The following is a 26,483-nucleotide window of genomic DNA, read 5'->3' as shown; positions in this document are numbered from 1 at the left end:
GAAAAGCTGGCGCTGTATGAGGTTGCTTGGCGTGGAGATACAACCAGCCGAGAGGCCGAGATGGGGCATTGTTAGATGTTCCCATGACTCCTACTCCTTTACTCTTCCGGAAGAGAAAGACTAGAAGCCCTAGCTCATCGCCACCCGAATCCGGAATTTCCAATTCACCAAACAAGCGTTCGATATCAACATCCACTATCCGGGCATGGGCCACTTTTCCGATTTTTAACTTTGTAGCTTCTAGTTCATCTCGATCTAAACCAGGCGGATAATTATCGGCCATTACTTTGACATCATCTGGGACACGCTCATCCGTCAGAAGCGTCCCATTCGGCATAGACGCATCATCACAAATGCCGATTTAATTTAAATCAACCCTCTGCAGAAGTCAAAACCAGACGCTAAGCATTGCGAGTATCCCCACTATTTTGTCCGACTATTACATATCTTACTTAGCCCTTTACCTTTTACCTTTTTCTATTGAACGTTCATTCTCTCCTCGTGAATTAGTGATCTGGCAACTAGTTTCTTTCGTTAGAGACTGCCTCCGGGGACTCCTTTTTAAAGCATTAAGCAGCTGCCGAACCCTTACCCATAGGGCTTTTGTCGGTTCCTGATTTGTCGATTAGGGTAGGCGAAGGAGTGCATTTACCTTTGGTGTCAAGGCTTATGGCCTGGAATAATGCGGATGTGGAAATGACTTCGAGTGGATGATGTTCGCTGATTACAACAATCACCGGTACTAGATATTATATAGCATATAACAGTCATTATATAAAAGAGTTTATCGTAGTAAGCTCACGTCTTCCACATTGTGGCCCTATAGTCTGCTATAGCAGCAGTTGGCGCCATTGTTGTGTCTCTGAAGCATTCGGTTTGATGCATTGTTTCAACGACCTAAGCTCAAGATTTGCACTTGATATTCTCCTAACATCGCACATACCAAAGAATTCGATTCCGAACCTAGAGACGCATTTCTGCGTGACCTCTGTTTGCGCTCTCAATATCCGTAGATAAAACTGTCGCATTGATCACCTCGTTTGCCCTGGAGAGCTGAATTTCTTTGCAGTTCCGATATGTCAGTACACGCCATTTTATGACGTCGCCGGAAATTCGTTCGCATATAGACTACCCGGATGCTAAGTATTCCAAAAATCCCAACCACAATCAAAACCAGTGTGACGATCAGTGGCAGCGTATCTTGAAGCAGTTCTGATTAATATCAAGATAAGAAATGGTCGGGGCATTGGAAGGTGTTGAGAATCAAGGCTCACAATTTGTGGCGTACTTTGCCGCATACAACTGGCCGGCAATGACTCCTCCAAGATTTGTAAAACCGTTTAGTCCAAGGACGAAAGATCGAGGTCCCTAAGTACAAAGCGTTAGCTGTGGCCCTCCTTGAAAAGAAAAGGAGGTTTTTCCCGGCTTCGCTCAGTAGGCGCATACCATCAAAGGTGTGTTCCCGGCGAGCCGTGCGGCAGCAAGAGGCCCGGAGACAAATACCCCGGCCATACAAACGTGGGAGAATCCATATCGTAGACGTGGATTCGAAGAGGTAGCCATGACAATGCATCCGATGGCCGAAAGAAACATTCCGCCTGCCATGTGGCCGGACCGCTCCTGGCACCGATCACTGGACCAAACAATAATGACCAAAACAATTGCTCCAACAATAAATGGCGAAACACTCATTAAGCTAGCTTTAGTCCCCTCGTATCCCATGCCTTGCACGATAAGCGGGAGAAAAGTTGTGAATGCGTTCACCGGAAGTACACCTAACAAATTGAAAAGGATGATCAGAATTTTCTTCCAATCCCGGCAAACGTCAGTGATATCCCGGATATTAATGCCATTCCCAGTCTCAGGTTCACTAGATGCAGAGTCGATGGTCATTCGACGAACCGCATGGGCCCTCTCACTCTCGGTCAAGAACCACGAGGTCCCCAAGTGTTTAGGAATGATGAAAAACGCAGCGATTCCCACCAGAACGGTAAGGCCCCCTTCAAACAAGAACAGTATCTGCCATCCCTTGATATTGCTGGACCCAATCTGAAGGAGTCCGTAGGCGATCAGTCCCCCAAAGGCTCCGGCAATGGCATACATACCAGAGAATATACCCATTCGAAGCCCGACGATATACTTCGGATATACCGTAGACATCAGGTAGTAGGACGAGGGAGTGAAACCACTTTCCGCAGCACCAAGAAGAAGCCGTAGAGCAATCAACGTAGCTTGGTTCTTGATGAGAGCATGGCACATTGACAGCGCCCCCCAAGCAGCGAGTAAACCACTGATCCAGTACTTCGACCCGAATCTCCGGGCCGCAAGGACCGACAGTGGTTGCAAGGGCACATACGTCGCCGAAAAGATGGACAAGGAATTTCCAATGGCATTAGGAGATAGGTTTGCATCGGCAACAAACGTACTTGTGGCGGCATATCCAATATTCGTCTTATCAACTGTGTATACGTGAGTCAAAGTTACGTGGGCGGGTGGTTCTTACTTACTGCCACAAAGAACAAACCCAAACGATAGAAGTCCGGTAATAAGCAGATCGAGTTTGAGGTTCAATCGCTTGTCAACGCTAATTTCGTCCGCAGATGTCGCCTGATAATGTGTTCGGACTGGCTTGTCTTGCAACGGGGATTTAGCAATGGAAGCCAATTCGATGTCCTCCGTGTGCTCCGCCACGCCCTTGCATCCTGGTGGTGGTGCCTGTGTCATTTCCACCTGTGGAGTATTGGTACTCCAGAGATTGCGGTGTCAATTCTTTCGAACAAGAAGGCTAGCAGGCATATTTGAGGGCTAATGTCAGGGATTTATCCAACCTCCCTCGTTTCCCCACTCCCCGCATTTCCCCACGCCTTTTGCACTTGCTCCTTATTCTCCATTTCCGGGGTAAACGGGCCTTTGGAACTCTATTTCACCTACAAGATTAATCTGGGTCTTTACAAGCCGTCTAGAGATGAGTGGTTCGTGCTTGATCGGTAATTCGCAATACATTGGTACCCGTTCTTTGGTATGATGTCTGCTCTTTTGTATGCATCTTGGAACGTGTTGCTAGCATCATACTTGTGAGATACAAAGGTACATCCAAGCCTGAGTGATGTTATGGACATCCTGACAGGTATAGAAGTTAATTGTAGGTGTTGGATGTCACCAGCACAACCTTTACCTAAGTTTCTCGTGTGAAGTGGTCTGCCCACGATATTACATTTTCTCCAATTAAGATCATGAAAGGAACATTACTGGTTACAGCAGGGCCATGGTTCCAAGGTGACCAGCACTTGTTTTGAGGGAAACTAATTGTTGTCTGGTTGACGAGCGGGAATAGTATAGCAATGAGTTACCTTGAATCATACTGGGAACATCTGGGCCTATACTACAAGCCAGTCCGTTGTCTCAACTTAGTCTAATTTCGTCATCGGAGGGACAGCGAGGTCTGAAATTCGCCAGAAGCTCAGGCTTATCCCAGAGAAGGTAATTCTTACATATCTATGTAGACACTTTCAGTTACAACAAGCACAAAGACCACAACATACTGTATCTCCATTGGCAACCCCAACAGTTTTGGCGCTTTTAATGGTTATGCACATGTGGGGACGGATGTTTACTTCCCCATCGCTAATAAAATGGGGAACCGCGTGAAACGGTGGGGAAACTGAATTGTGTGGGGAAGTTCCAGTTGCAAACGTGATGCTCGGAGAAGAACTAGGAAGAGCTAGACGTTTGTGATATTTGTATATATTCAGAGCTACCGAGTATAGTCTACGATCAACTAGTATTTCCCGTGAATCTATCGTCAACAGAGTATTGCTCAGTATCTCCTGGTTTCTCTGACACATGTCACGACTCCTGACGGTCTGAACCATAGTCATTATTTCCAAGGCCCTGAGTAGGTTAGGGTGAATGTTCACCGTACATAGCGAGACTCGCTTGGGTTGAAAGCGCCGTGGTTGAAGATACAACTTGAGTCATTGGCATTCCACGAATCTTTTCTGGCAGTCGTAAGCAGTTCGTTATGCCGTGGCCAGTCCAATCTCATACTAACTTCCAAGTATCCCGGGGCCGTAGAATCTTGTCGGCACGAGCCTCGGCAAAGGCCATTCGGCGATCCAACCGATGAGCGGGGAAGGAAGCAAGGACGTGTTTGCTCTCAGCGCAGTCGAGATGAATCCATGACTGACACCAATGTGCCACGTTTCACCTAGCCATCATGCATCGTAAAAGTCTCAAACATCCCAGTAGCTCACCCGGCTTCAAGTGTTCGATCTGCAAGAGAATCTATTCGAAGAAGGAACACCTTCAGGTACGTTCATCTAATTCAGCCACCATTCTTGATACACATCCTCTGATCTCATCGTAGAGACATGAGAGAACGCGTAAGTCACTTCTATGTGGAAGGAAACTTCCTAGAACTCAAAAGATAGCTATCTAACTCTTCAACAAAGATACGGGTCTCAAACCATTCAAATGTTCAATATGCGGTCGTGGATTCTCTCGAAGGGATGTTCTCAATCGTCATGATTTAACCCACCGTGATGATGAACAAGTGGCATGTCCAGTGGAAGATCCGGGGGTGCAGTCATCCTCTCAAGTAGGCCCACCGGCTTTCGACAGCGTGATTTCGACCCATTCCACCAACCCACATAGCTCAGAAACGTCCTTTCTGGAGATGCTTGCTAGTCCCGTAGACCCATCCCCCTCACAGATTGACAATAGGGCGGGGGTGTATGATGCATCTACACTGCTTTGGATGGACTCGGAATCAATGTTTCAAAATCTCTTCTCCCAGGAATGCAGCCTATCTGACACAAATATACCGGTCCCTTCACTGTTGCCGGGTATATCTACGCTTTGTCGAGATACTCAAGTCCTCGGGAGTGAAGAAGAAAGCCATCAGGCTATAAACGTTGCAAATAGCCTGATTACCAATTCGGTATGACTATTCCAGCCGAGATAAATGGCAATCGATTTGAAACGTACTAAACAAAGCTGTCCCGCCAGGTTTCGAATGTGACCTTCTCCCCGGAGCTGGCCAATCTGACCCCAAGCTTCCTCGATGGTTGCCTCCAGATGTTCTACAGCAAGTTGATGCCCGTCTTCCCCGTGGTTCACCGCGCTGCCTCCACATTAAGGGACTGTAAAGCCCCGATTCTGCTCAATGCAGTCGCGCTCGGCTCACTATTCCATGGGAGCCAGGAAGCGATCGTCAAGGTAAAAGCGCAGACGATAACCCAAGGACCATGTTGAACATTGAAACAGGGACAATCCTTCTGGAAGCTAGCACATACGGCCATTGCCACGTCCTGGCCGAGTATGCTTTGCCAGAGAGGAGAAAATGACAGCTGCAGTGGAGCTCAACTGGTCTCAACGGCAGTGCTTGGACAACTTTACGCCGCTCTCTCGCGGGTAGGATTGGAATATCCACGTTATTGCCCTCCTTTGAAGCTGACCCAATTCTCAGGATCAAGTCCTTCGCATGACCAGCCAGACGTTCTACGGCATGAACATCCATTGGGCCCGATATTGCGGGATGTATTCCAATCTGGAGGCAATCAGCCTTCCGTCAAAAGATGACCCACCGGCCAAGAAGAACGCAGTGTGGAAGCGCTGGGTAGCAAGAGAGAGTCAACTGCGAACACTGCTGGGTCTGTTTCTGGTCAGCGGCGTGGTGTATCAGTTTTGTGGCCATTCGATCAGCATCTGCCCTTTCATTATATCCCTTCCCAGGCCATGCGATAGTATGTCCTTCGCGGCAGACACGCCTGACAAATGGATCGAGGCGATGATGAGGGGAACCCGGATGGGTTCTAAAATGTCTGATTTAGCCGACTTGCTCTTTCGCGAGGCCGACGATGCAAGTGATATGGAGCAGCACCAGCCGTCTTTTCTCGACATCAAAGTTCTCATTGAGATCATCAGATCTCTTGCCACCGAAGTGGAGAGCGCAGAGGTACTGTTGCCGACGAGTGGTCATTCTCATGGAAGCATTATCCGAGCACTAGCGAGACTTCGACAGCACATTACTGGCACTGAAGCGCTGACAAGCATGGAAAGACAGGTATGTTTACTTCGGTGGCACACGGTTAGTCTGAACATGGTGGCAAACAGTGCTCGGGGCGCGCGGAGGATGTGTTACGAGCATGGAATTCGACAGCAGATCTTTGGGGGTGAAACTCGAAGAGAGAAAGATATTGACCCAGGCCGCTGGCTACAAAGCCAAGCGTCCAGAAAATCCCTCCTCCATGCGCTTCAGATCCAAGAACTCGCCTCACAAATGCCCCTGGGGGTTTCATACGACGAATACCTTCCTGGAGCCCTGTTTGCTTCAGCAACCACTTATGCCTCGTTTACTCTGCCAGGTAAACCCAAAGTGGTGGTTCCTTCCTGCCCCGACTGGAATGTTCTTCTCCTCTCCGACTCAAACGAGCTTGGCCAAGAGAGCTCTTCCGTAGAGTCTCTGTCGGAGAATAGTAGCATCAGCATCCGGAACACCAAGGTCTTCCTTGAAGGTCGAACCGGAGTCCTTACCACTGATTGCGAGGTACGCAACTTGGCCTATGAGCTTGGGTTAATTCGACACCTCCTCCGAGCCCTCTCTTTACAGTGGGGGGTTGCGCATGAAATGGCAGATGTTGTGGGTGCTTGGATCCAGAAATTTGAGGAAAACTCTAGAGCAGCTTGATACTATACCCACATCGTATACATATCAATCAGTAGTAGTATTGAAGTTTTCTAGGCTCAATGGTGCTGAATGTTAATATAGCACATAGATTCGGTACAGGGCGAATGCATTCAAAGCTTATGAGAAATGCACAGTCATTCTACATAAAGGTCCAAGATTATGTACATATGTGAACATGTCCGTCAGATCGACCTTGCTATATTGGATTGATATTTCTCCATTTTTCTTCTCATCCATTCCCCGTTTCCCCATTTCCCCATTTCTCCACTTCCCCATTGCCCTATTGCCCCATTGCCCCATTCTCGGATATCCATTTCCCCATGTTTTGGAAGATGATGGAGACTGGGGAAGTCGACCTGAGGTCCGGCTTGGTTGCAAAGAACAAGATAGGGTGATTCTCAAGGCTGCCTTTCAGAAAATGGATAGATAGGTGCTTTTTCTCATCCCTCTTCCCCACATGATGGATGCGCATCGGCTATCCGTCTTGAGGTACAAATAGACAAGAAAAAAGAGCAATCTTACACTTTATTTCAAGACCCTTAAACTTTTCAGTATCCCACAATCATGGCGGCCATTGATGACTTTCATTTAATCGAAACAAACAACCCGACAGAAATCCACGCACAGTTCGATCGACTAAGGTCCCAATGTCCCGTCGCTCATACATCCGACCACGGCGGCTTCTGGATGCTATCCCGCTACGACGACATCAAAGCCTGTACCACCACCGAATCATCCAAATTCATTTCCTCCGTCAAAGCAGTCATCCCCAGTGACCCCCGTGGGATTCGTCGTGCCCCCCTGAATACCGACCCCCCAGCGCACACCCCATACCGGAGGGCATTGGATCGCACTCTGAAACCGGCGAGAATCCAACGCCTGGCGCCGTTACTCGAGAAGCATGCCGAACGCGAGTTTCGGAAGAATGTGTTACGACAGGGCCAGGGCGATATCTGTGCTGATTTTGCTGCCCAATTCTCGGCTTGGACGGAAGTGACCTGGTTGAATCTCAACGACGACATAGCTCCCAAGTTAGCTGATTCGGCCTCGAAATGGATCAATGCCTGGCGGGATCAGAATGGCCCGGAGACGACGGCACAGTCGGAGAGGATCTACGATATCGCAAGGGCTCTTTTTGCCGATAGACAAGTAAATCCGAGGAATCCGGAGGAGGACCCCGCCTCTTCCTTGCTACTTGAGAGGGATGCGGAGGGAAAGAGATTGAGTGATGAGCTTCTTGTGTGAGAGAATCTCCGTGAAGAAACTATATCTAGTAGAATGTGCTAATCTGATTGTGTTAGGGGCTGTCTCCGCCAGTCTCTCGTAGTCGGCATGGTAGCTCCACCCATCCTAATTGGAAGCATGTGTAAACATCTCGCAGAGGACAAAGAGTTGCAACAACGCCTCCGCAAAGACCCGTCCTTGATTCCCGCAGCCGTGGAGGAGTTCGTTCGCCTCTACGTCCCCTACCGCGGCTTTTGCCGAACCCCGAACGAACCGGTCCAAATCCACGGACGTTCGATTCGCGTCGGCGAACCTATCGCCATGACTTATGCGGCTGCGAACCGGGATCCTGCCATCTTTGACCACCCGCACGAGTTCATTCTGGGTCGACCGAATATTACGTTACATGTGGGGTTTGGGAAAGGTAGACATCGGTGTGCGGGGATGCCTCTGGCAAAGATGTAAGTTTGATAATCTTGTTGCCATTCCTGATGCTTTAAAACACATTTCTGAAAGAAAAACATTACTAGGGCATTGCAAATTGCTCTTCGGGTGATACTACAGAACACCATGGATTTTGATGTTGTAGGGCCTTTGCAATATGCTCAGATGCCCGAAATGGGGATCACCAGTTGTCCATTAAGAGTCATTCCCAGATACAGTGACTAGACTGAGTAAGGTTTGAACTTATTCTTCTTCACAAGAGAGTTGTCACATGATTTGGAATATATTTTTATTATCTGTTTGTCCTTCTTACCCGGATAGACACAGTCTCATATGTCTTGATGTCTAGCTCTATTTATTGATGAGATTCGGGGCCGGCTGTTGTTGGGTCGATACAAGCCTAGGGGCTATCCCTTTTAGCGAGAATTATGCATATGTCGGAATCTCAGATTTGAGGCCTGATAAATGCCTCCGGATATGTCATAACAAGCAATCAAGCCATACTCCTGCATATTCCCAGATTCTACATCCAAGTCGATCGAAGCTGGTTGGACAAGCAAGGAGCATCATTTACCAATATAATATATAGATATATATATAGTATGTAGGATTATAATAACAGCTGGTCCAGAGTAAGTGAGGGCACGTGCAGGATATAAAGAGCAATGGGATGTAATAAACAGAAAGTAGCATCTATTTAATAAATTAAATTATACTAGTAGTGACATAGCTGGGATTGATCTATGTATGTCGTAAATGAAACTGCCAAAGCCGGTCAACCAGCCACCGCACAGGAAATCTCAGTGGTGAGATACTCTGCGGCAGATACAAATACCAGTCGTTGTTGTCCACCACACTCAGGGTCCGTGTCAGCGCCGTGCACTCATAATAGAACGGATAGAAGCCACTGTCCTCCCAGTCAATGATTCCAGTGACAATATATTGGCCGCTAGAACCGGGCTCTTGCATCACCATTATATTATCAGTTCGTACATCGCCATGGGTGAACACCGATTCCTGTGCCTGTGTCGAGGTATCATGTTCTAGAAAAGAGCGAAGAAGTGCAACATACGTAGCGCTTCCATGATGACGAGCGGAAAATTGCAGATCGTTGTACTCTTTGGTTGTTGTAATGCCTTGGAATAGAGCGCATTCGTCGACACGAAGCTCCTTGACTCCTTCTCCACGAATTCCACCAAGCGGATTAGTGCCCTCTCTCTGTCGAATCTGTCTGAGACTGCAGAATATATCGTCCAGCTGGCGCTGGATTGTAAGTTTATCCTCGTGCGACAGGTTAGGCCATGCTTTGGTCAAAGTCGTGCCGGGAACATATGACATGAATATCACGCGAAAGGGACCGAATGCTACCAGCCCATGGGGCTTCGGAGCAGGGATCTCGGGCGCCCGCTCCTCAAGGAACTGCATGCTAGTGTACTCTGTGTAATCACTATTCCCTGTGATGACTTTGGCGACAATCTCTTCATTGCACTTGACCACCATGCCTCGTATACGACTCTGCCAGAGTTGTGGTGAAGTCCAAAGCAGCGTTCGCAGGGAAGATACAAGCGATTTCTCATCACTGAGCGAGAATTGATCACCGTCCAGTCGCGAGCATTGGGCCAACAACGCAGTAACCTTGTCGGATAACGGATAGATAACACTGGCAGTCTCTGCGCGATCAAGGTGGCGTTCTCTGAATTCTGGCTCCTTCACCTCATGCTTTTCTTCGGCATTTGACGCAGCTTTTGCTCCCAGCGCCATTGTAATTCTGCGAGTATAGTTCTTCGGGAATTCTGAGAGCAGGTTGACTTCCGGGTCATGTCGCAGGTCGTCTTGAAGATTGTTTAACACCCGCTGATTGATCCTTCCGGCATAAGACAGCTGGCTGGCTTGAACAATTCGATGTTCATGGAGGTAAGCGTCAGAGAACATTGACATCAAGTCCGCCGCTGGGTCTTTCTCCAAAGCGGCCTGGAACTCGAGCATTAATTCTCTGTTCCAGTGTGCCGCATCAGCGTGAGATAGTGAAAGTGGCGTCGATATACTACCCATTTTGGCTAATTGGAACGGAGTGCTGCTATCACGTAGTGAAACATGCTAAGAAGACGGAGGTAATTCCTCAGCCTAATATAGCAAGGGATAAAGTCGGCCTGTCGCGAAGACAAACAGGCACACTTGTGGCTTAGCATGATCAGTCATTCATGTGGCGGTGTTCACAATTTGGCTTGTCATGTACACCAAGTCGATTGCCAATCAATGTCAGACCGTGCGATCACGTTATCAAGTTCTGGATGCATACAGTAACCAGTGGATGACAGGAATATGATGATATGATATACTTGGTCACTGCCGGAAGCTACTCACTCACGCTATTGGCCCCGGCTTTTTTAGTACTGAACAGACATACATACTTTCAACCCCAGAACATTTCGATTACAAGACAGCAGAGAATAGTAGTACCATATGAATACGACGGAAGCTCTACGGGCTGTATTATCTGCTAGTAAAGCCATGTCTCATGTTCAGACTCGCGTCTGGCGATGATCTTGCTCTTGATGCGGCCTATTTTCCACAAATTTTCTATATGAGGTCGTAAAAAATTCTGTGTACAAAAGATGAAGAAGAAACTGGCTGGGGACAAATTTAGCCATGATATCTACCGTGTCATATAGCTTACCCAAATATGGAAAGGCTAATAGGTCATAGTCTCTTGTTCGATTCAACCATGTTGCAGCGTCTGTATCCCAACTATCCCCAGAAGAATATGCTCCCACAGTACATACAAATCAACCCCATCTAAAGACCCCATAGTCTCAAAACACCATCCGCGTCCGGAACAACCAGCAGTCGAGCATCACGCGAAACAGCCATCTTCCCCAGAGGACTCGTATCAATCTTATCCTCCGCACGCCTCGTGAACTGTTGCTTGAGATTACTTTCGAAATCATACGTCTCCACCGTTCCTTCCTGCGTCCGAAACACCAGCTTCTTCCCTTCATCCACAAACTGCACGCTCTGAATCCCTGCAAAGCTTCGCATCAAGGGTTCCTCAAACGCCAGACGCCATCTCATCCGCTCCTCGCCGGTTAACGGATCCCAGAGACACACTGTGCCGCCGTCCCCGCCGCCTGCGATCACCGTTCCGTCAGGGCTCCAAGCCAGGGTACGTGCCCAACGGCGGAATCCGTCGAAGCGAGAGACAGACTGTCCTGTTCGAAGGTCGTAGACATGGATATGGGTCTTGGGACTTCCCTGGCTGACAGCGAGGTACTTGCTATCGGGAGAGAAGGCGCCGCTCCAGAGTTGGCCGTCCACGGAACACAGTACGTGGGTACAGACTCCGGAGTTGGCGTCCCAGACTCGTGCTGTACCGTCCCATGCGATGGAAGCGACTAGAGCATTGTCTGGACTCATCCCGGCCCACATGATGGCGTCTGTGTGGCCGAGCAATCGGTGTCGAAGGGACCGGCTCTGCATGTCCCAGAGATTGACGCATGGGAGGAGATCAGGGGCACGAAGTCCGTGCTGGGTTGTCTCGTTGTGACTGAGATAGATCATGCTCTTGCCATCTGGGCTGAATGTGGGACTTCCGAAGGAGGCTAATTCGCCTTGGAGACGAGGTCTGTGTTCTTGTTCGTGTAGACTGACGGCATTTCGGAGAGCTTTTCTCATGGCTTGGTCTAGGGCCTCCATTGCTTTTTCACCACATTTCCAGCCGTGGTTGTGCACTAGATCTGACGTAAGAGGTTCTAAAGTTCTGCTTGCCAGGGTATCGACGTCCACTGGCTTCTCTGTCTTCTGGTGGAGTCTACCGAGCTCGTCCAGCTCCCATAAGATGATCACTCCGAAATCACGGCCCTCACGGTGGTCACTCTCTTCAAGTTCCTCACCTGTAGTTACCAATGTATACCGGGCGTCTTCTTCACCCACGGTATTGACCATCCCCGGTGCGAACTCCATTCGCTCCACGACGCCCGTATGTCCCCTCAACACCTCGACACGCTCCTGCGTATCCGCATCGAAAACAAGGAGCTCGCTGTCAACCCCGACGGCAATAAATTTGCTATCAGGGCTAAGCGCAAGCGCGTTCGCCTTTCCCTCTAGCTGGATCTTCGCCGTCTCCTGACCCCAGTATTTGGGAAAACCAGGTGCCCAGGACGCAGGCTCTCCAGTGGGAGAGCAAAAGTCATGCTCAAGGGCATAGACGTAATTTTGGAGAAACGTGCTTTGATTCATGCACTTCATCTTCCCTAGCAATAAATCCAATGTGTGGAGTGGTGTCTGTGTTCGGGGGAGAAACAAAAGCTTTAGTAATAGTCAATAAAAGTGGCGTGAGTGTAGAAGCCAATACTACTAGTGAACAGTGAAGTGAGTAAGTCAATGACCACGAGGCTGTGCCGCTAAGTAAATTTATATCAGGTACTATCGTTGCGAGAGCCTTGTGAGACTTATGCTGACTCACTAACATGCTAGTTCCCCCCACCAGGAGTAGGATATATCCGAGCAATGCCACATTTGGTGTAACCATTGAGATAACCTGATCTGGTCTGGAGGCTATGAGAGCTTAACGGGTGAATCTATAAGTGCCAAGTTGCGGGCTGCAGGCAACAAGCATCGCCGGATCTGCAGGCCCCACTTGGAAGGCCATACTACTACTATGCAATGACAGCTGGTCCAGAGTGAGTCAGGGCACGTGCAGGATACAGAAGGCAACAGGATTTCAGTAGGAAGAACTGTTAATCAAAATATTCTATACTGATAATGAGTGAGGTAGTACTCGCTTAGTAACATGCTCTATTCACTATTTATGCAATTCGAGGTGACGTAGCTGGTGGTAATTAATCAGCTTAGCATTCTAGATCTAGAGTGCAAGGTACCACATAGTAACCACAAGATATAGTATAAGTGAAGCTATGACAATAGTGTCAGCTATTATAACACTCTACATGGAGCCTCATCAATTAGATTGATCCACTTCTAGCTCCATACTGCATGTAGATGGTAGATAAGATTGATACTCCCAAAACAGTCTCCAGATGTGACATGTACAATTCGCAATCAGTCATAATCACTTTTCATACAAGTCTAGCACCCAATCCGCCGCATTATATCCAGAGTGAAGAGTGTACCCAACCCATAAGTCAAAGGCAAAAGAAACAGCAGATGTGAAAAGAACAAAGATACCAGTGATCAAGGCCAGCCCAACCACGTCTAGATATAGGAACAAGAACCAACCACATCAAGCTTTTCACTCCTTCTTCTCTGCCGTCGCATCTGCCTCCTTCTTAGGCTCTTCCTCCTTCTCCTCCTTCTTCTCCTGTCCATTGTGGTGCAGGTAATCCGACTCCGACAGACTCATCTTCCTCTTCCTCAACCGATCCTCTTCAGCAGCAACCATATCCTTCCACAGATCCCCGGGCTGCTCCTGCTCCGTGTTCTTCTTCGCCTCCGCGGCCTGCTTCTCCGCCTTCATCTTATCCTGCAACAGGCCTCTACCCCTCCTCTGATCCTGGAGCTCAAACGCCGCACTAGCCACCAACACAGCGAGGGTCAAGCCCTGGGCGTAAACTCTGGCCTGGACCAACTTCTGCGACCCACTGAGGTGCTTGTTCCGGCTAACCATGGCAAAACTACCGACCATACTGGCCACCCACGTGGCACCGACGATCTTGTACTTCTCGCGGCGGGCCCACTGCAACGCGCGATCGAGCGTAGAGAGCTGCGACAATTCTTCCTGGCGGATACGCTTCTCGCGGTCCTCGTACCATTGGCGCTCGGCGTTCCGTTGAGCTTCGAAATTGCGGGAGGCGTGGTCGGCGGCGATGATACCCACGAAGGTACCGGAGGAGGTCACGAGGAAGGATTTCATGGGGAGCGTGAGGTTGCGGATGGTGTGGTAGCGCTTGGTGGCGGCGAGGACAGCTGCTGTGCCGCCGACCAGACCGATCAGTCCACCGATGGTACCGCCCTTGACGACCTCGCTGGAGAGAAGAAGCTGGGTTAGTTACTTTGTTCGTGATGGGGGAGAAATTGGGTGGCGGGGAGGGCGGAAGTACCGGTAGTGAGCATCTTCTTCTTCTTTGGTGAGGAGCTTCATTGTGAAGGTATTATGTGTGGAAGCTGTATGCAATTGATTGCAATGGAAGGAAATAGGTATCTTCTGTAGAGGAAGAAGAGGAAATTGAAGAAGGAAGAAAGGCAGAGGGAGAATGATGCTAGAAATACGTGCAAAGCCCGGGTGACGTACGATGTGAGCGACCGGGGTCTGCGGCGGAGACTCGGACCAACCGGCGTTTGCCCGGGATCCGTCAGAGCCTCGCCGAATGGTAACCGTTTTTACTGCATTTGGATCTACTTTGTAAGCTGCTTCTCACGCGAGAACGCCCGATCGTTATCTAGTGCCTTCCCATTCGCTATGGCATGATCCAATAATACACATTCCGCCTGCGCCATCCCCCGAAAAATCTACGAAATAAAACCTGACATACATATGAGATCGGAAAAGAAAGGTACAGTAAGAAAAATAAAGAAAGAGGAGAAAATTTCGAAGGGAAGAATTTTCATCGACGGGATCCCTTGCTCGCCGCAATCTGCCGCGCCCGCATCTTGCGGAAACGATCCTCGCCGCTCGCTCCCAGAGGTCGCGCAAACTTGCTCTCTTGGACCATCGTCGGTCGCGGCACCACCGTATAGCTCGTGTGAGTCATGTCGGCGCGCGCGCGGTTCGCCAGACGAGGAGGCAGCAGTTCGCGAGCGCGAGCCTCGGCAGCCGTGGCCTGCACCGATTGAGTGCGTGTTGCGCTCAGTTTACTGTTCAAGTCAGCGATACATTCATAGCAGTAGAGCTTGGGGAATGTAGACATACGTAGGATCAAAGGCAGCCTCCTGGTATACCCTCTTCGAGTAATCATCGCTGCGCTGGAGGATCGGGCGCGTCCATTCAGCCAGCAGGCGCTCCGCCATGCGCTTGATACCGGGCTCTGGGCGCTTGCTCCGCGTGTAGAACACAATCACCTTTCCGATGCCACTGGCAACCAGAGCCTCCTTGTTGATTGGCAGCTTGCCCAGCGCAGTCATCAGATCCCGCTGAATGTTGTACGCCGGCAGGGAACCATCATCCAAAGGCTCCAGGAAGAACTTGACCGCTTCCAGCAGGTTGATTTCCGGGTCGACCAGACTGTTCACGTATTGGTTGCGGTTGAGCAGCGAGACCACTTCAGGAAGCATCTTCAGCTTGTGCATGGCAGGCTTGCCCTCGCGACGGTTGATGGCGTCCATCTGCGCCGCGTGGGTCATGCGCTTGCGCATATCTTCGATTTCAGCATCGGCCATTTGTTCAAGGTCCTGTCGGAGTCAGTATCATCGCATCACCCAGTGAAATAGTAGAAGGAACATACAATGCCATCAGCCTTCCTAAACCGTCTCTTAGTCGGCTTCTTCAACGCCTCGTCCATCGCGCGATCAAGCGCTCTCCGCCGTCCTAAGCATCCCAGTTAGCATCATCCATACCATCCCCAGTAGAAGAGAAGAAAGAAACAACATACTCGTAGCCGGATCCAGCATCTCCTCATCCGCAATCTCCGCCTCCTTCTTCTTCCTCCTCCGACTAGCCTTCTCCTCATCGCTGGCGCCTCCATCCTCCAACTCCCTCATCCGCCGACTCTTCTTCTCGCGACGTCCCTCTCTCTTCCTCTTCGAGCGCTCTTCATCCCCGCCCTCCGTACGCTTCCGCTTATGCCGTCCAATAAGCTTCAGGTTATCCTCATCGATCGCCAGCTGCGGCCGATCCTCGATGTCAACATTCTCGGGATCGAAGTCCTCGAACTGGGCTTCGTCGACTTCGGAAAGAATCGATTCGTCGTCGGAGATCTTGTCTTCGTCGTCATCGTCATCGTTATCGCCACCATTGTCTTGCGCGGCCTCTTCTTCTCCTTGTTCTTGTTGTTGTTCTGCGGTCTCTGGCTCTGCTTCAACCTCTGGCTCCTTAGCGGGCTCTTCGTCGGAAACGGCGTCGCCGCCAGGCGTCGGGGGCGCTTCCTGTTGTTGTTGCTGTTCGTCCACTTCAGCGGCGGACTTGAGCTCGGGCTCGGGACTGCGCGGTTCGGACATGATTGTGTCTTGTGAAGCAGTTGTGGTTGAGTAAATGTGTTACTTGCTCCCCTTATGAGGAGTGGTCGGCTAGACCAGGTTGCGTGAAGCGTAGATGGGATGGATCGATTCTCAAGACCTTATTCGCCCGGATCGATTATTCCTTGTTGTACGACAAATATCACAGTTTAGTAGTTCCTGGGCAAAAATATAACAAAGAGAAAGATAGGGAGAGGGAGAAAAGTGAAAAGAAATAGAAGGTTTAGTAAGTAGTACCACCGAGCAACCGCGCAAGAAGTTGAAGCAAGCAAGCCAAAGCAAGCAGATTCCGCCTCCGCGGTGGTCTGTGCGCGGCAGAATCGAACCCATTCATTCATTAACTACTCCGTAGCATTATTCAACTAATTCATCATTCTCAAACATCTATCTGTCTATCTGTTTATCCATTTCCTCTATACCCATACACTCCTATCACAATGTTCGCTCCAGGTGAGTTTCTCTCATTCGCTTCAAAATCGGTGCATTATGCTAAATAACTATAGGCCAGGAACAGCTCTCCAAGGAGGAGATCAGAGTATTTCACCCAGACCCTCTTCATCGTCACCGACATCACATCATACTGACAATCTATTTTTCTTCCTCTCTAGGCCGGTGAGATCCAGGCTAGTCAGACTATCCGTATGGCTGTCTCCGGCGGTATCCTGCTCTACCTTTGTGAGTTCTTTTTATCCTCCAGCATCCAGTCCTACAAACTAACAAATGACTAGCTCCCTTCGCCATCGATTTCGTCAAGAAGTTCCTGTAATCGCGTGCCGGCTACTTTCTCCCACTTTAGAACACAATGCATACGAGAGTCTAGGATAGGCTAGGAAGGGCATCGCATAATGTATTATATTGTACATCTTCAGTTGCAGAAATGAATATGAATCTCAAATGACCAGCTGTCACGGTTACTTTTTATGCTCTATTAGACCACGTCTCGTGTGCAAGACGTGCGGATACCAGCTCCTATAAACTCCATGCTCCAAACAGCACAAGCCAAACAACCAGACAGACCCTCAATTCATGATATGATGGAAACGCAATCAAGCATCAACAGCATTGGCATCGGCATCAGCATCAGCATCAGTGGTTCACGGCGCCCCCGGGAAGCTTCTGTGCCTCCTCAAAGTCCTTTCTCACTGCTTTGAGTTCCTTCTGCAAGTGTTGGATTTGCGTGTGGTAGTCATCCAAGATCTAGACAAGATTAGCATATGTAGAAGTCATGATTCGAAGCAACCAACTCACCTTCTTGGCCGTCTTCATCGTCTGCTCGTCCAGCTCGTCGTCCGCCTGCGCCGCGGCGCTGGGCCCGGCCCGCTCCATCTCCTGTAGTAGACGCCGCGAGTGCTCTCGGATCGCCAGCATGCGCGCCCAGATCTCCTCCGCTCGTCCGTTCAGTGACGGGTCAAAGACCGAGCGCTCCAGCTGACTGAGCTTCTTCTTCAGCTCCTCCTCCGCGTCATCCATGGCGTAACCCCGATTCCGCAGCACCTGCGTCTTGGCCGCAAGCGCCAAGCACCGCTTGCTGAGGACGAGGTGCTTCCGGCGGCAGTCGGCAATCTTGACAGAAATCTTCAGATCGTGCCGAGACAGCAGATCCGACAGGCAGTTGTTGATCTCGTGCAGTCGCGTCTGCATCATGGTGAGGAAATCCTTCTGGCGCTGCGCACGCTTGCCCAGCTCGAAAAAGCCCTTGACGAGCACCGGCACATATCCCGAATCGGGCCGCTTCCGCAGCGCATCCTCCCATTTCGTCTCATCATCCTCGGGACCCGGCTGATAGAATGGTGCCATTTCGTCGCCGACATTGTTATACAAGTACGCGCGGAAGGGAGAGGAACGGCTGGACGCATCCCACTTGTCCTTGACGATCTGAATCTGCATCGGTACGGTGCGGTGAACTACAACCATTAGTAACGTCCTCACATATAGCATCTAAAATCACCATCAACATACCTCCGGTAACTGCACGACCCGGCTCCCACAGACTCGACCCGAGCTGTGCCGTTGACTGACCCATCTGAGTCTGACCCAATTGAGGCTGCTGTTGTTGCTGCGCCGGTTGCTGTTGCTGCTGCTGCCCTCCCAGTAGGGACCCTCCAAACAGACTCGGTTGTTGTTGCTGTTGTTGAGGCTGCTGTGTCTGACCCAATCCTCCAAACAGGCCACCACCCTGCTGTTGCGGCGTCTGCGACTGCTGCTGACCACCGAACAGTCCTCCTCCTCCAAGGGGTTTCTGCCCGAACAAGCTCCCTCCAGTAGTCTGCTGTTGTTGCTGCTGGGGCTGTTGCGTCTGCCCCAATCCTCCGAAAAGACCACCACCGGCTGGCTTCTGCTGAGTTCCGGCTTGGCCGAACAATCCACCTGATGGCTGCTGAGTTTGCGTGTTCGTAGCGCCGCCGAAGAGACCTCCTCCCGACGGTTGCTGAGTCTGCGTCGCGCCTCCGAACAATCCGCCCGAGGGGTTCTGCTGCGTAGTGTTTGTCGTCGAGGTATTTCCAAAGAGGCCACCACCTCCGCCGAAGGGACTGGGTTTATTTGCGGTGTTGCTGGCTTGTCCAAAGAGGCCGCCGCCCGTGGACGGGGCCGCAGCTTGACCGAAAAGAGACATTGCGAGTTGTACTCAGGTTTGGATGGTGAGAGAGATAAGGGGCGATATTAAGAGAAAGACGGTAATCGAAAGAACAATTGGAATAAATAAGATCGGTCACTCCGCAACGAAGGCGCAATAACACCCAATTGAACGTAAGTCGGTATTTACCGAGTTCCTATTCAATGTTAACAATGGTAAGAATAAGCGTATCCAATGGTGCGACGAGCCCACAACACACAACAAAACTCAGCGATGGGGTAAAGGGGATACAAACAGGCAAACAGCAGAAATAAAAGCGCAGTGCGCGGCATCAACAACAGCCGGGCAATGCTGGCGTGAGTCCATCGGGAAGCTTTGTTTTTCGCACGGCTACGGTCACGTGTGGGAGCTCCCTCACTCACCTGAGGCATCAATCCGGCGAACTCCATGTTGATGCCTTGAGTATTTGGCCTGACAATTCCGGCCACCAGCGGATTACCTAACCCAGCCATCCCAACCAATCAGCAACGAGCAAAAACCACTCCTTCCAAACTCGCAGCTTCACCTTCCACTCGGACCCGGCGAACCATCACCATCAATTCGATCCCCCTCTCCTCGACTTTTTCCCCTCAGATCCGGTCCATTGAGTCCTACGCCCAGCCGTCACCATGGCCGCAAGAGAGCCCCAGTACGTTGAAACCCTGCCAATTTCCCCAGCCGGCGCCATACCGACGGGTTACCCTTGACTACTACACCACTCATAAATACGACACATACATACATACATACAATTCAGCACAATTGAACGAAGACGAACTCTTTCTAACGGATCAATGACTATTCCAGGTTCAACCAGCAGGTGCTGGTCGACACGACCCCCATGCCCGATCACATCCCCAAGGTGGAGGAGATCGGTGCTACGTCGGCGCCGCTGTACAGCGCGGCGTACTTTATCGGAGACCGCTGCAAGGCCTACAATGACGACTTCATGAAGTGCAAGGACGAGTCGAACGGGCGCGGAGAGCTGGACTGTCTGAAGGAGGGTAGAAAGGTTACGCGCTGTGCGGCTAGCGTGTATGTTCCCATACTCTGATTGATTTGGGGTTTCCACGCCATTGAGACCACCGCAGAAGGAACGAATACTGATACAATGGACCTGCAGAATCAAGGACATCAACACCCACTGCCTGAAGTCGTTCACCGCTCACTGGGAATGTCTGGAGAACAACAACCACAAGCTCTGGGAGTGCCGTGCACAGGAGATGAAGCTGAACAGCTGTGTTTTCGAGAAGCTGGTGCGTATCGTCTCCGTTATTCTCTCCTGCCGATGCTGGCAGATGTATCAGACAGAGCAATACTAAACTCATTGTATAGGGCCTGAAGAAGGAAATCCCCGGAACCCCCGAGAACGTCGTCCCCGTGCACTTGCGCCCCAAGCAGCTCTACTCCGACTGGCCTGGTCGGCAATATTAAAAAAACAATGCAAAATGAATCTCGAGGGGAGCATATATCATTGTGTTTTTCTTAAACCGAACCTACTACTAACTTAACGTGTCTTTTGTATTCCGGTGTTTTCCTTTTTTTTTATCTCTTTCGTCTCTCTGATTGACGTCTGTTTGTGTATATATTAGCATCAGGAATGTCATTGGTTCCGCGAGTCAGAGTTAGTATTTGGCTATTAGTCGATTGGTTCCGGTTGTAGACCACTACAAGGTATAAATAGTACTAGCAGATGGCATAGCATTCAAGCTAAACAGAAGAAGAATTTAAGGGGACGGATATAATGATGATGATAATGATGATGCATACACTATAATCCAGGCTCCAGATCTATAGACTGAAGTAGTAGTAAACTACCTAGAATACAAAAGTGTACAATGAGGACACCGCAAAATATGCAGACAGTTAGTAACCACCGCAACGGAATATATAAGCTCGAGCAGAAAGCACAACCTCTAGATAAGTGACCTGACAAACAGAAATGAGAAGGAAAGATATCAAGAAGAGAAGGTATAATAAGAAATTAATGAAAGTAAGAAAAAAAGAAGTATATATATATAGTGTATATGTACCAGAAAAGACAAAAGAAATGTGAGAAGAAGGGGAAGAACTTGACATGCACCCAATGACGGGGAGAAAAAGGGAATATGAACCTCACGACGAGGCTTTATCAACGGATGAGGAAGAAGATAATGGAGATGGAGATGACACCACCTTTCTAACCCTCCTAAAAACCATCAACAACACCAATCTCGTCTTCACTTCCGCCCACCCAACCTTCAACTTCTCCTCTAACCTGCGATCTCCTCGTAGTCTCATCCAAATAAGGAGCATACCCAGCAGCGCGAGGTCGACCATGATCTGTCGTGACGTGACCCAAAGCAACCACTTCAGCCAGGCCCACAGGCCTGTTCGTCGACGATGAGCTAGCGCTCGGGCTTCCAGTTGTTCTCGCACGGCGGCGATTTCGGCGGTCATGGTCGTCAAGGCCTGCTCGACTGTGCGACGCCAGCGTTTGGAGTCGTCGGGGGGTGGTCGTCTTCGACCTAGGGTATTATCGTGGTGGTGGTGATCGTGATCGTAGTCTTCCTGGTGGTGGTGGTTGGGGAAGTTGTACCCTTGTTGATAGTCGTGTGATTCGTGACGGTCGTGATGGTTGTATTCTTCCTCGTCCATGTGTCCTCCTTCTTCGTCATCTTCTTCCACATCTTCATTCTCGAAGAGATTATCCTGTGCTTCGGCATACACTTCCTCCTCTTCTTCTTCTTCCTCCTCTTCCGCCGGCTCCTCCATCTGTCGCCGAAACCCCGACTCAGCCTGACTAACCGGACTCAACACCCGTAGTCTCTCACTTCCTCTCCCTCTGGCCGTACTAGCCAGTAACTGCTCATACTCCGGACGGGTCAATCTATCACTAGACTGTTGGAATTGCTGCTGCTGCTGTATCCGTGCATGATCACGCATCGACACTGCAGCAGCTGTAGCCACGGGACTACCCAGTTCCTGAGACGACGACATGGACGACGAAGACGGATTAGATTTGATCTGGTCCCAGACGAATTCCAGTTCCGCGACGAGTTCCCTTGCCTCGGCTGTTTGGGATGCGTAGTGGTGCATAGTTTCGATGAGGGTGGAGATGTAGCGTCTTTTGGCTTCTGTGCGGGAAAGGCCTCGTTGAGCGTGCCATGCGTCCCTAGATGTTATTAGTATAATCGACACAATCCGTACTCATTGAGTAAGATAGTAGAGGAAGAAAAATACCATTTCTCACACTCCATAAACACATCCGCAGTATTCCCGACCGGTCGATCCATGACACCTTCGACGTCGCCTTCTACATTTCCAATCAAGTATTTGTCAGTACAGCCATTATCTTCTTCCCATTCATGCCAACATGGGTAATAGAAGGGTAAAGAGAAGAATCATACCCATGCTCTGCTTATACAAGCCATAGAGCTTTAATCTCTCCGACGCCGGCGGTCTAGCGGTCCCCGTGCGGGGAATGCGTTTCACCGTGTTAAGGGCATGGACGAAGACACGATCTGAAGGATATCAATCAGCACATTCTATCTTTCCCATATCCTATTCCTCCCTCACTCCCTCTAAAAACAACCCAGCATATATGTATCATAGGTGAAGATGGTGGGGAAACGCACCCACTGAATCCGACATGGTGCGAGGAACAAGGCGTCGGACGACTTCAGCAACATGAGAGCAGACGGGGACGGGAGTGCGCGCGACGATGGGACCGCATCAGTGTCTTGCTGTGGCTCTGTATATTCTGGAAGGTTGATTCAAAGTAAGGTAGAGAGGTGTAGTTGTGTTATGTTGTTTGTCGGCGAGTGAGTGAGTGTGTTGGAGTTGGAGCTTCCCCGGATTTCGGCCAAGGGAGTTGCGCGCGCAGGACTCGTGACAATTGATCCCGGGGGTGAACGGGGAGGGTATAACTGGAATTGTATATAGGAGGGTTCAGAACGCGTGTAGAGCTGATCTGGTCGCGTAGGGATTGTTTGGGTGTGAAGGAGTGCGAGGCTGAGAAGCTGCGAGATTTGGTGGTGTGGTGGTTGATTGCTTGATGGATGATGGGGAGCGATTGAACCGCGGTTGTCGGAGTTTAGTCCCTGTCGCTGCTCGGCCAGCCCAACTTGTGATTGATCGGCTATCTATCGATCATCTACTAGTACCAGATGCACCCCTTACCTCACGCCATCATATTCATGCTTTTATTCCTGGAATATTTCGATGAATGGGATAATTTATACGGAAATCTTAAGAATCGAATTATAAAAATACTAAGATAAATCCATTATAACATTCGAACATAGTTAGTATATACAGACAATCGCTGATAGCCATTATTCCTTGCCCTCTTTCTCATGCGCTGCATAAGTATTCTCCGTATCGATTGGCTTCCCCGTCATCACGCCGGGCATATCCTCGTCGGCAATGGGTGGCCCTGTGAAATGCTTCCGCGCGTAGCCCACATACCACGCGATACTGATCGCCGCAAAGCCGGCAAACACCACACTCGCGTAGTTCATGCTGCTCGCATCCACTGGCAGCGAGGTGGGCATGCAGAAGAGTACCACGGCCAGGCAGATCCAGCAGATGGACACGATGTTGATTGCGTATCCAAATCGTCCCAGCGAGAAGCTGGATTCTTTGACGGCTTCACGCCCGCGAAGCACTAAAATGAGAATAGGGAGACCGTACGAGATGGACAAGCAGATGGTGGCCACACCCGTAAACGAATTAAAGGCCGCCGAGGACCCAAAGTAGATCAGCCCTAACAGACAATCGACTACGGTGGAGAGGATGATGGCCCACACCGGCACATCTAACCGCGTGTTCACTTGCCTCCAGAGCCGGAAGCCGGGGATAGCCCCATCACGAGCAAAGGCATATGTGCATCGACTGGCAGCCGTCAATGCGCCAATCCCCGCGAACACCAAGATGCCTAGCACCAGGAATAGCAGCCCGAAACCTCCGCCAGCGGAGCCGGTGGCGGTCTTGAAGATGAGTCCGATGGGCTGGCCGCTGGCCACATCCAAAAGAAGCTGCACCGGGGGCAGAACAAACATGATGGGTATCAGATAGACCAGACCCGTGATACCGGCCGCCACCACCGACAGAACAATGGCCTTGGGAACCTCTCGATGGGGGTTCTGCACCTCCTCGCACATGGCAGCCACCATACCGTAGCCAGTCAGTGTATATGCTGCCTGCAGCAATCCCACAAAGAAAGCCCATCCAGCAGGCCTAGACGTCATCAGCTTCATCAAGCGACAAGGAAAAGAAGTAGGGAAAACATACCATCCACTCTGCGAAGCATCATAATGCGCAAACACAAACTCGGCATCACGTCTGTCTTCCGCCATTGTCAAAAGCGTAACGAGAATAATAATGACACTTCCCGCCGTCCAATAAATGCAGACTTTGTTGATCAAATCCAGCCATTTGGAGAAGAAGATATTCACCAAGGCACAGCACCCAATAACAGCCCAAAACATGAGAATGGTCTGCCAGGTATTGGCGACAAAGTCCTCATCCCAGAGCGATATGGCACTGAGGATCAACTGACCCCCCGAGAAGGTGATACTGAGGGTGACGGTCCAATTGCCCACGAGGGTGAGCCAGCCGTCGATAAAGGACATGGCGGGGGCCCATTTGCGCGTGGAGAGCATGGCACTCCAGTAGTAGACTCCGCCGGCGGTGGGGTAGACGGCGCAGATCTCGGCCAGCGAGGCGGCAATGGCGATGGAGATGAGGGTGACAACGACCCAACCCCAGATGACGCTGACGGATTGGCCGTCGGTGAGGGTGATATAGAGGGTGGTGCTGAGGCCGAAGGGGGCAGCCATGATGGCGAAGGAACTGTTGGATACATTATTTTATGAGTATGGCCATCACTACTGCACATGCGCGCTGGGAATGGAAATGGAGAAATTGAAAGCGTACAGGCCGAGAATACTCATCATACTCAAATTGCGAGGCAATTCACTCTTGTAGCCCATTCTAGCCAACGCCTCATCGGCGTTGGCGTCCATGGAAGGTTGTCGCATGATGGGCAGTCAATTGATGAGTCAAGAAGTCGTGTGTCTTTGAATTTATGACAGAGAAAAGGAGTAATTGTTCCACTAGAATTATCTCAGGATTGAAGTCTCTTTAATTTAATCCAGACATATCGTAATAGAGAGGAATCCAGATCCCCTAATATGTAAAAGCAAGGGACGGGGATAGAGAGAGATGAGGGAAAAAAGGGGAGAGAGGAAGAGAGACGAGCAGGATGATGAGGGGAATAAGAAGGAACGAGAGAGAAGCCAAAGCAGGCCAGTTCCAGTTCCTGAACTGAACTGAACTGAATGCGACATCATCCCCCGCACTTACACTTTAACTCTGTTCCCAAATCCACAAATCCACAAGAAATCCACAGTCCACAAGAGACAATGACAACAACGACAACAAGTGGCCACCGGAATGGCATGCTTTGCCAATGAGAATCCTCCTCCCCGCGATAAGCTCCCCGACTAAACACTCTCCGGTGTCGGGCTAGTGGCCGGCGGTCCGAGACCGCGCTGATAAGCACAGCTTAACAGTTAACTAACTCACACCCTTCTTGTCGTTCGCAGATAACTGACGTTAATTAAGTGGTTAAGTTATCTACCTCATGACTTAATCCTATCTTCCCTACTTCTTATCAAATTTGTATACTTTTCCAGAATCTTCAATGAAGATATCATATAAAGAAGAAATCTCTGTCCAACTTACTAACTACCATACTATCTTTCCAAACACCATCGTCAACAGTAGTAATAAATAACCAACCCAATGCAGGGTTTAATCTAGTCCTCGCAGCCAATATCCCTAGCTAGTTCTTAAATGCATCCATGCATATACTAGTATATTCCCCCGCATCTGCACGTCCGGAACCACTACATCCTTTTCTGCAACAATTTGTGTACTACTACATCATACCTCCTGAGGCTCGTGACACCTGACAAGAGGAGGCGAGAACAAAGCTACCTAACTAGTACTGACTCGGTAATTGGTAGCAACTACCTACTAACTAATGTCTTCGGAATATTCCGCCGGATAAGATTGACGGACTGGGTTATGACCTCCGCTCGCCTCCTCATATTTTATGTTGAACCATGGTGCTTGCTGCTCGGGTACTGTCCTCCCCCATTTTGTGGTTCGTCCGGGGGGAAAGAAGACTGGAGAGATGAGTGTGGGTGGGTAGGTGGGTAAATCTGGGGTCTGTCAAGTGTCGTCTACTGTCAACCTAAGAAAGAACTACTGCCTAATTTGACTACATTAGTTGTACTTCAACCATACTACGGAGTATACTGTAGAATAATACGTGGACGATATATACGGATTTTATTACTACTCAGAATTACAGTATATGGCATACTCCTTCTCAGG

The 26,483-nt window shown here is 49.9% G+C and overlaps 11 protein-coding genes across 11 annotated transcripts; 3 read left to right on the top strand and 8 right to left on the bottom strand.

Annotated features, from left to right (window-relative positions):
* Positions 1-492: 492 nt before the first annotated feature.
* ASPBRDRAFT_74005 (uncharacterized protein) lies at positions 493-2,724 on the bottom strand (the record flags this gene model as incomplete). The annotated part of the gene is made up of 5 exons (XM_067629237.1): positions 493-742; positions 1,102-1,200; positions 1,275-1,368; positions 1,447-2,459; positions 2,508-2,724. 5 exons carry the CDS (start codon positions 2,722-2,724, stop codon positions 570-572), a joined length of 1,596 nt encoding a protein of 531 aa, XP_067480944.1. The 3' UTR covers positions 493-569.
* Positions 2,725-4,091: 1,367 nt separating this feature from the next.
* On the top strand, positions 4,092-8,581 carry ASPBRDRAFT_174541 (uncharacterized protein; the record flags this gene model as incomplete). Its single annotated transcript, XM_067619777.1, has 9 exons — positions 4,092-4,309; positions 4,367-4,382; positions 4,452-4,939; positions 5,008-5,217; positions 5,266-5,412; positions 5,468-6,640; positions 7,241-7,929; positions 7,990-8,373; positions 8,443-8,581. Exons 1-9 carry the CDS (start codon positions 4,217-4,219, stop codon positions 8,579-8,581), a joined length of 3,339 nt encoding a protein of 1,112 aa, XP_067480943.1. The 5' UTR covers positions 4,092-4,216.
* A 400-nt stretch (positions 8,582-8,981) lies between these two features.
* Positions 8,982-10,465, bottom strand: ASPBRDRAFT_41394 (aminoglycoside phosphotransferase family protein). The gene has a single exon (XM_067624556.1). The coding sequence runs from the start codon at positions 10,406-10,408 to the stop codon at positions 9,098-9,100; it is 1,311 nt and encodes a 436-aa protein (XP_067480942.1). The 5' UTR covers positions 10,409-10,465; the 3' UTR covers positions 8,982-9,097.
* A 527-nt stretch (positions 10,466-10,992) lies between these two features.
* ASPBRDRAFT_41393 (WD40 repeat domain-containing protein) lies at positions 10,993-12,944 on the bottom strand. Its single transcript, XM_067624555.1, has one exon. It carries the CDS (start codon positions 12,599-12,601, stop codon positions 11,153-11,155), a length of 1,449 nt encoding a protein of 482 aa, XP_067480941.1. The 5' UTR covers positions 12,602-12,944; the 3' UTR covers positions 10,993-11,152.
* A 182-nt stretch (positions 12,945-13,126) lies between these two features.
* ASPBRDRAFT_41392 (HIG1 domain-containing protein) lies at positions 13,127-14,555 on the bottom strand. Its single transcript, XM_067624554.1, has 2 exons — positions 14,413-14,555; positions 13,127-14,337 (listed from the first exon to the last, which is right to left on the bottom strand). Exons 1-2 carry the CDS (start codon positions 14,451-14,453, stop codon positions 13,605-13,607), a joined length of 774 nt encoding a protein of 257 aa, XP_067480940.1. The 5' UTR covers positions 14,454-14,555; the 3' UTR covers positions 13,127-13,604.
* A 172-nt stretch (positions 14,556-14,727) lies between these two features.
* ASPBRDRAFT_41391 (transcription factor SPN1) lies at positions 14,728-16,714 on the bottom strand. The gene is made up of 4 exons (XM_067624553.1): positions 15,901-16,714; positions 15,754-15,836; positions 15,222-15,700; positions 14,728-15,166 (listed from the first exon to the last, which is right to left on the bottom strand). Exons 1-4 carry the CDS (start codon positions 16,463-16,465, stop codon positions 14,917-14,919), a joined length of 1,377 nt encoding a protein of 458 aa, XP_067480939.1. The 5' UTR covers positions 16,466-16,714; the 3' UTR covers positions 14,728-14,916.
* Positions 16,715-16,842: 128 nt separating this feature from the next.
* Positions 16,843-17,409, top strand: ASPBRDRAFT_205897 (uncharacterized protein). The gene is made up of 4 exons (XM_067621761.1): positions 16,843-16,933; positions 16,987-17,018; positions 17,092-17,158; positions 17,212-17,409. Exons 1-4 carry the CDS (start codon positions 16,921-16,923, stop codon positions 17,247-17,249), a joined length of 150 nt encoding a protein of 49 aa, XP_067480938.1. The 5' UTR covers positions 16,843-16,920; the 3' UTR covers positions 17,250-17,409.
* A 160-nt stretch (positions 17,410-17,569) lies between these two features.
* ASPBRDRAFT_28891 (putative nucleoporin) lies at positions 17,570-19,097 on the bottom strand (the record flags this gene model as incomplete). The annotated part of the gene is made up of 3 exons (XM_067622572.1): positions 17,570-17,680; positions 17,732-18,387; positions 18,443-19,097. The coding sequence occupies 3 exons, from the start codon at positions 19,095-19,097 to the stop codon at positions 17,570-17,572; spliced, it is 1,422 nt and encodes a 473-aa protein (XP_067480937.1).
* A 520-nt stretch (positions 19,098-19,617) lies between these two features.
* On the top strand, positions 19,618-20,832 carry ASPBRDRAFT_41387 (coiled-coil-helix-coiled-coil-helix domain-containing protein). The gene is made up of 4 exons (XM_067624552.1): positions 19,618-19,746; positions 19,905-20,132; positions 20,221-20,353; positions 20,433-20,832. The coding sequence occupies exons 1-4, from the start codon at positions 19,727-19,729 to the stop codon at positions 20,529-20,531; spliced, it is 480 nt and encodes a 159-aa protein (XP_067480936.1). The 5' UTR covers positions 19,618-19,726; the 3' UTR covers positions 20,532-20,832.
* Positions 20,833-21,082: 250 nt separating this feature from the next.
* On the bottom strand, positions 21,083-22,730 carry ASPBRDRAFT_64372 (acyl-CoA-binding domain-containing protein; the record flags this gene model as incomplete). The annotated part of the gene is made up of 4 exons (XM_067628466.1): positions 21,083-22,251; positions 22,320-22,392; positions 22,487-22,600; positions 22,715-22,730. The coding sequence occupies 4 exons, from the start codon at positions 22,728-22,730 to the stop codon at positions 21,213-21,215; spliced, it is 1,242 nt and encodes a 413-aa protein (XP_067480935.1). The 3' UTR covers positions 21,083-21,212.
* Positions 22,731-23,413: 683 nt separating this feature from the next.
* Positions 23,414-25,120, bottom strand: ASPBRDRAFT_194615 (putative GABA permease; the record flags this gene model as incomplete). The annotated part of the gene is made up of 3 exons (XM_067620772.1): positions 23,414-24,317; positions 24,372-24,932; positions 25,017-25,120. The coding sequence occupies 3 exons, from the start codon at positions 25,118-25,120 to the stop codon at positions 23,414-23,416; spliced, it is 1,569 nt and encodes a 522-aa protein (XP_067480934.1).
* Between the last annotated feature and the right edge of the window lie 1,363 nt (positions 25,121-26,483).

This window comes from Aspergillus brasiliensis (genome assembly GCF_001889945.1).
Source record: "Aspergillus brasiliensis CBS 101740 unplaced genomic scaffold ASPBRscaffold_4, whole genome shotgun sequence".
In the NCBI taxonomy this organism is placed as follows: domain Eukaryota; kingdom Fungi; phylum Ascomycota; class Eurotiomycetes; order Eurotiales; family Aspergillaceae; genus Aspergillus; species Aspergillus brasiliensis.
The sequence above is the reverse complement of the archived record's forward strand: the minus strand, read 5'-3'. Positions and strand labels throughout refer to the sequence as shown.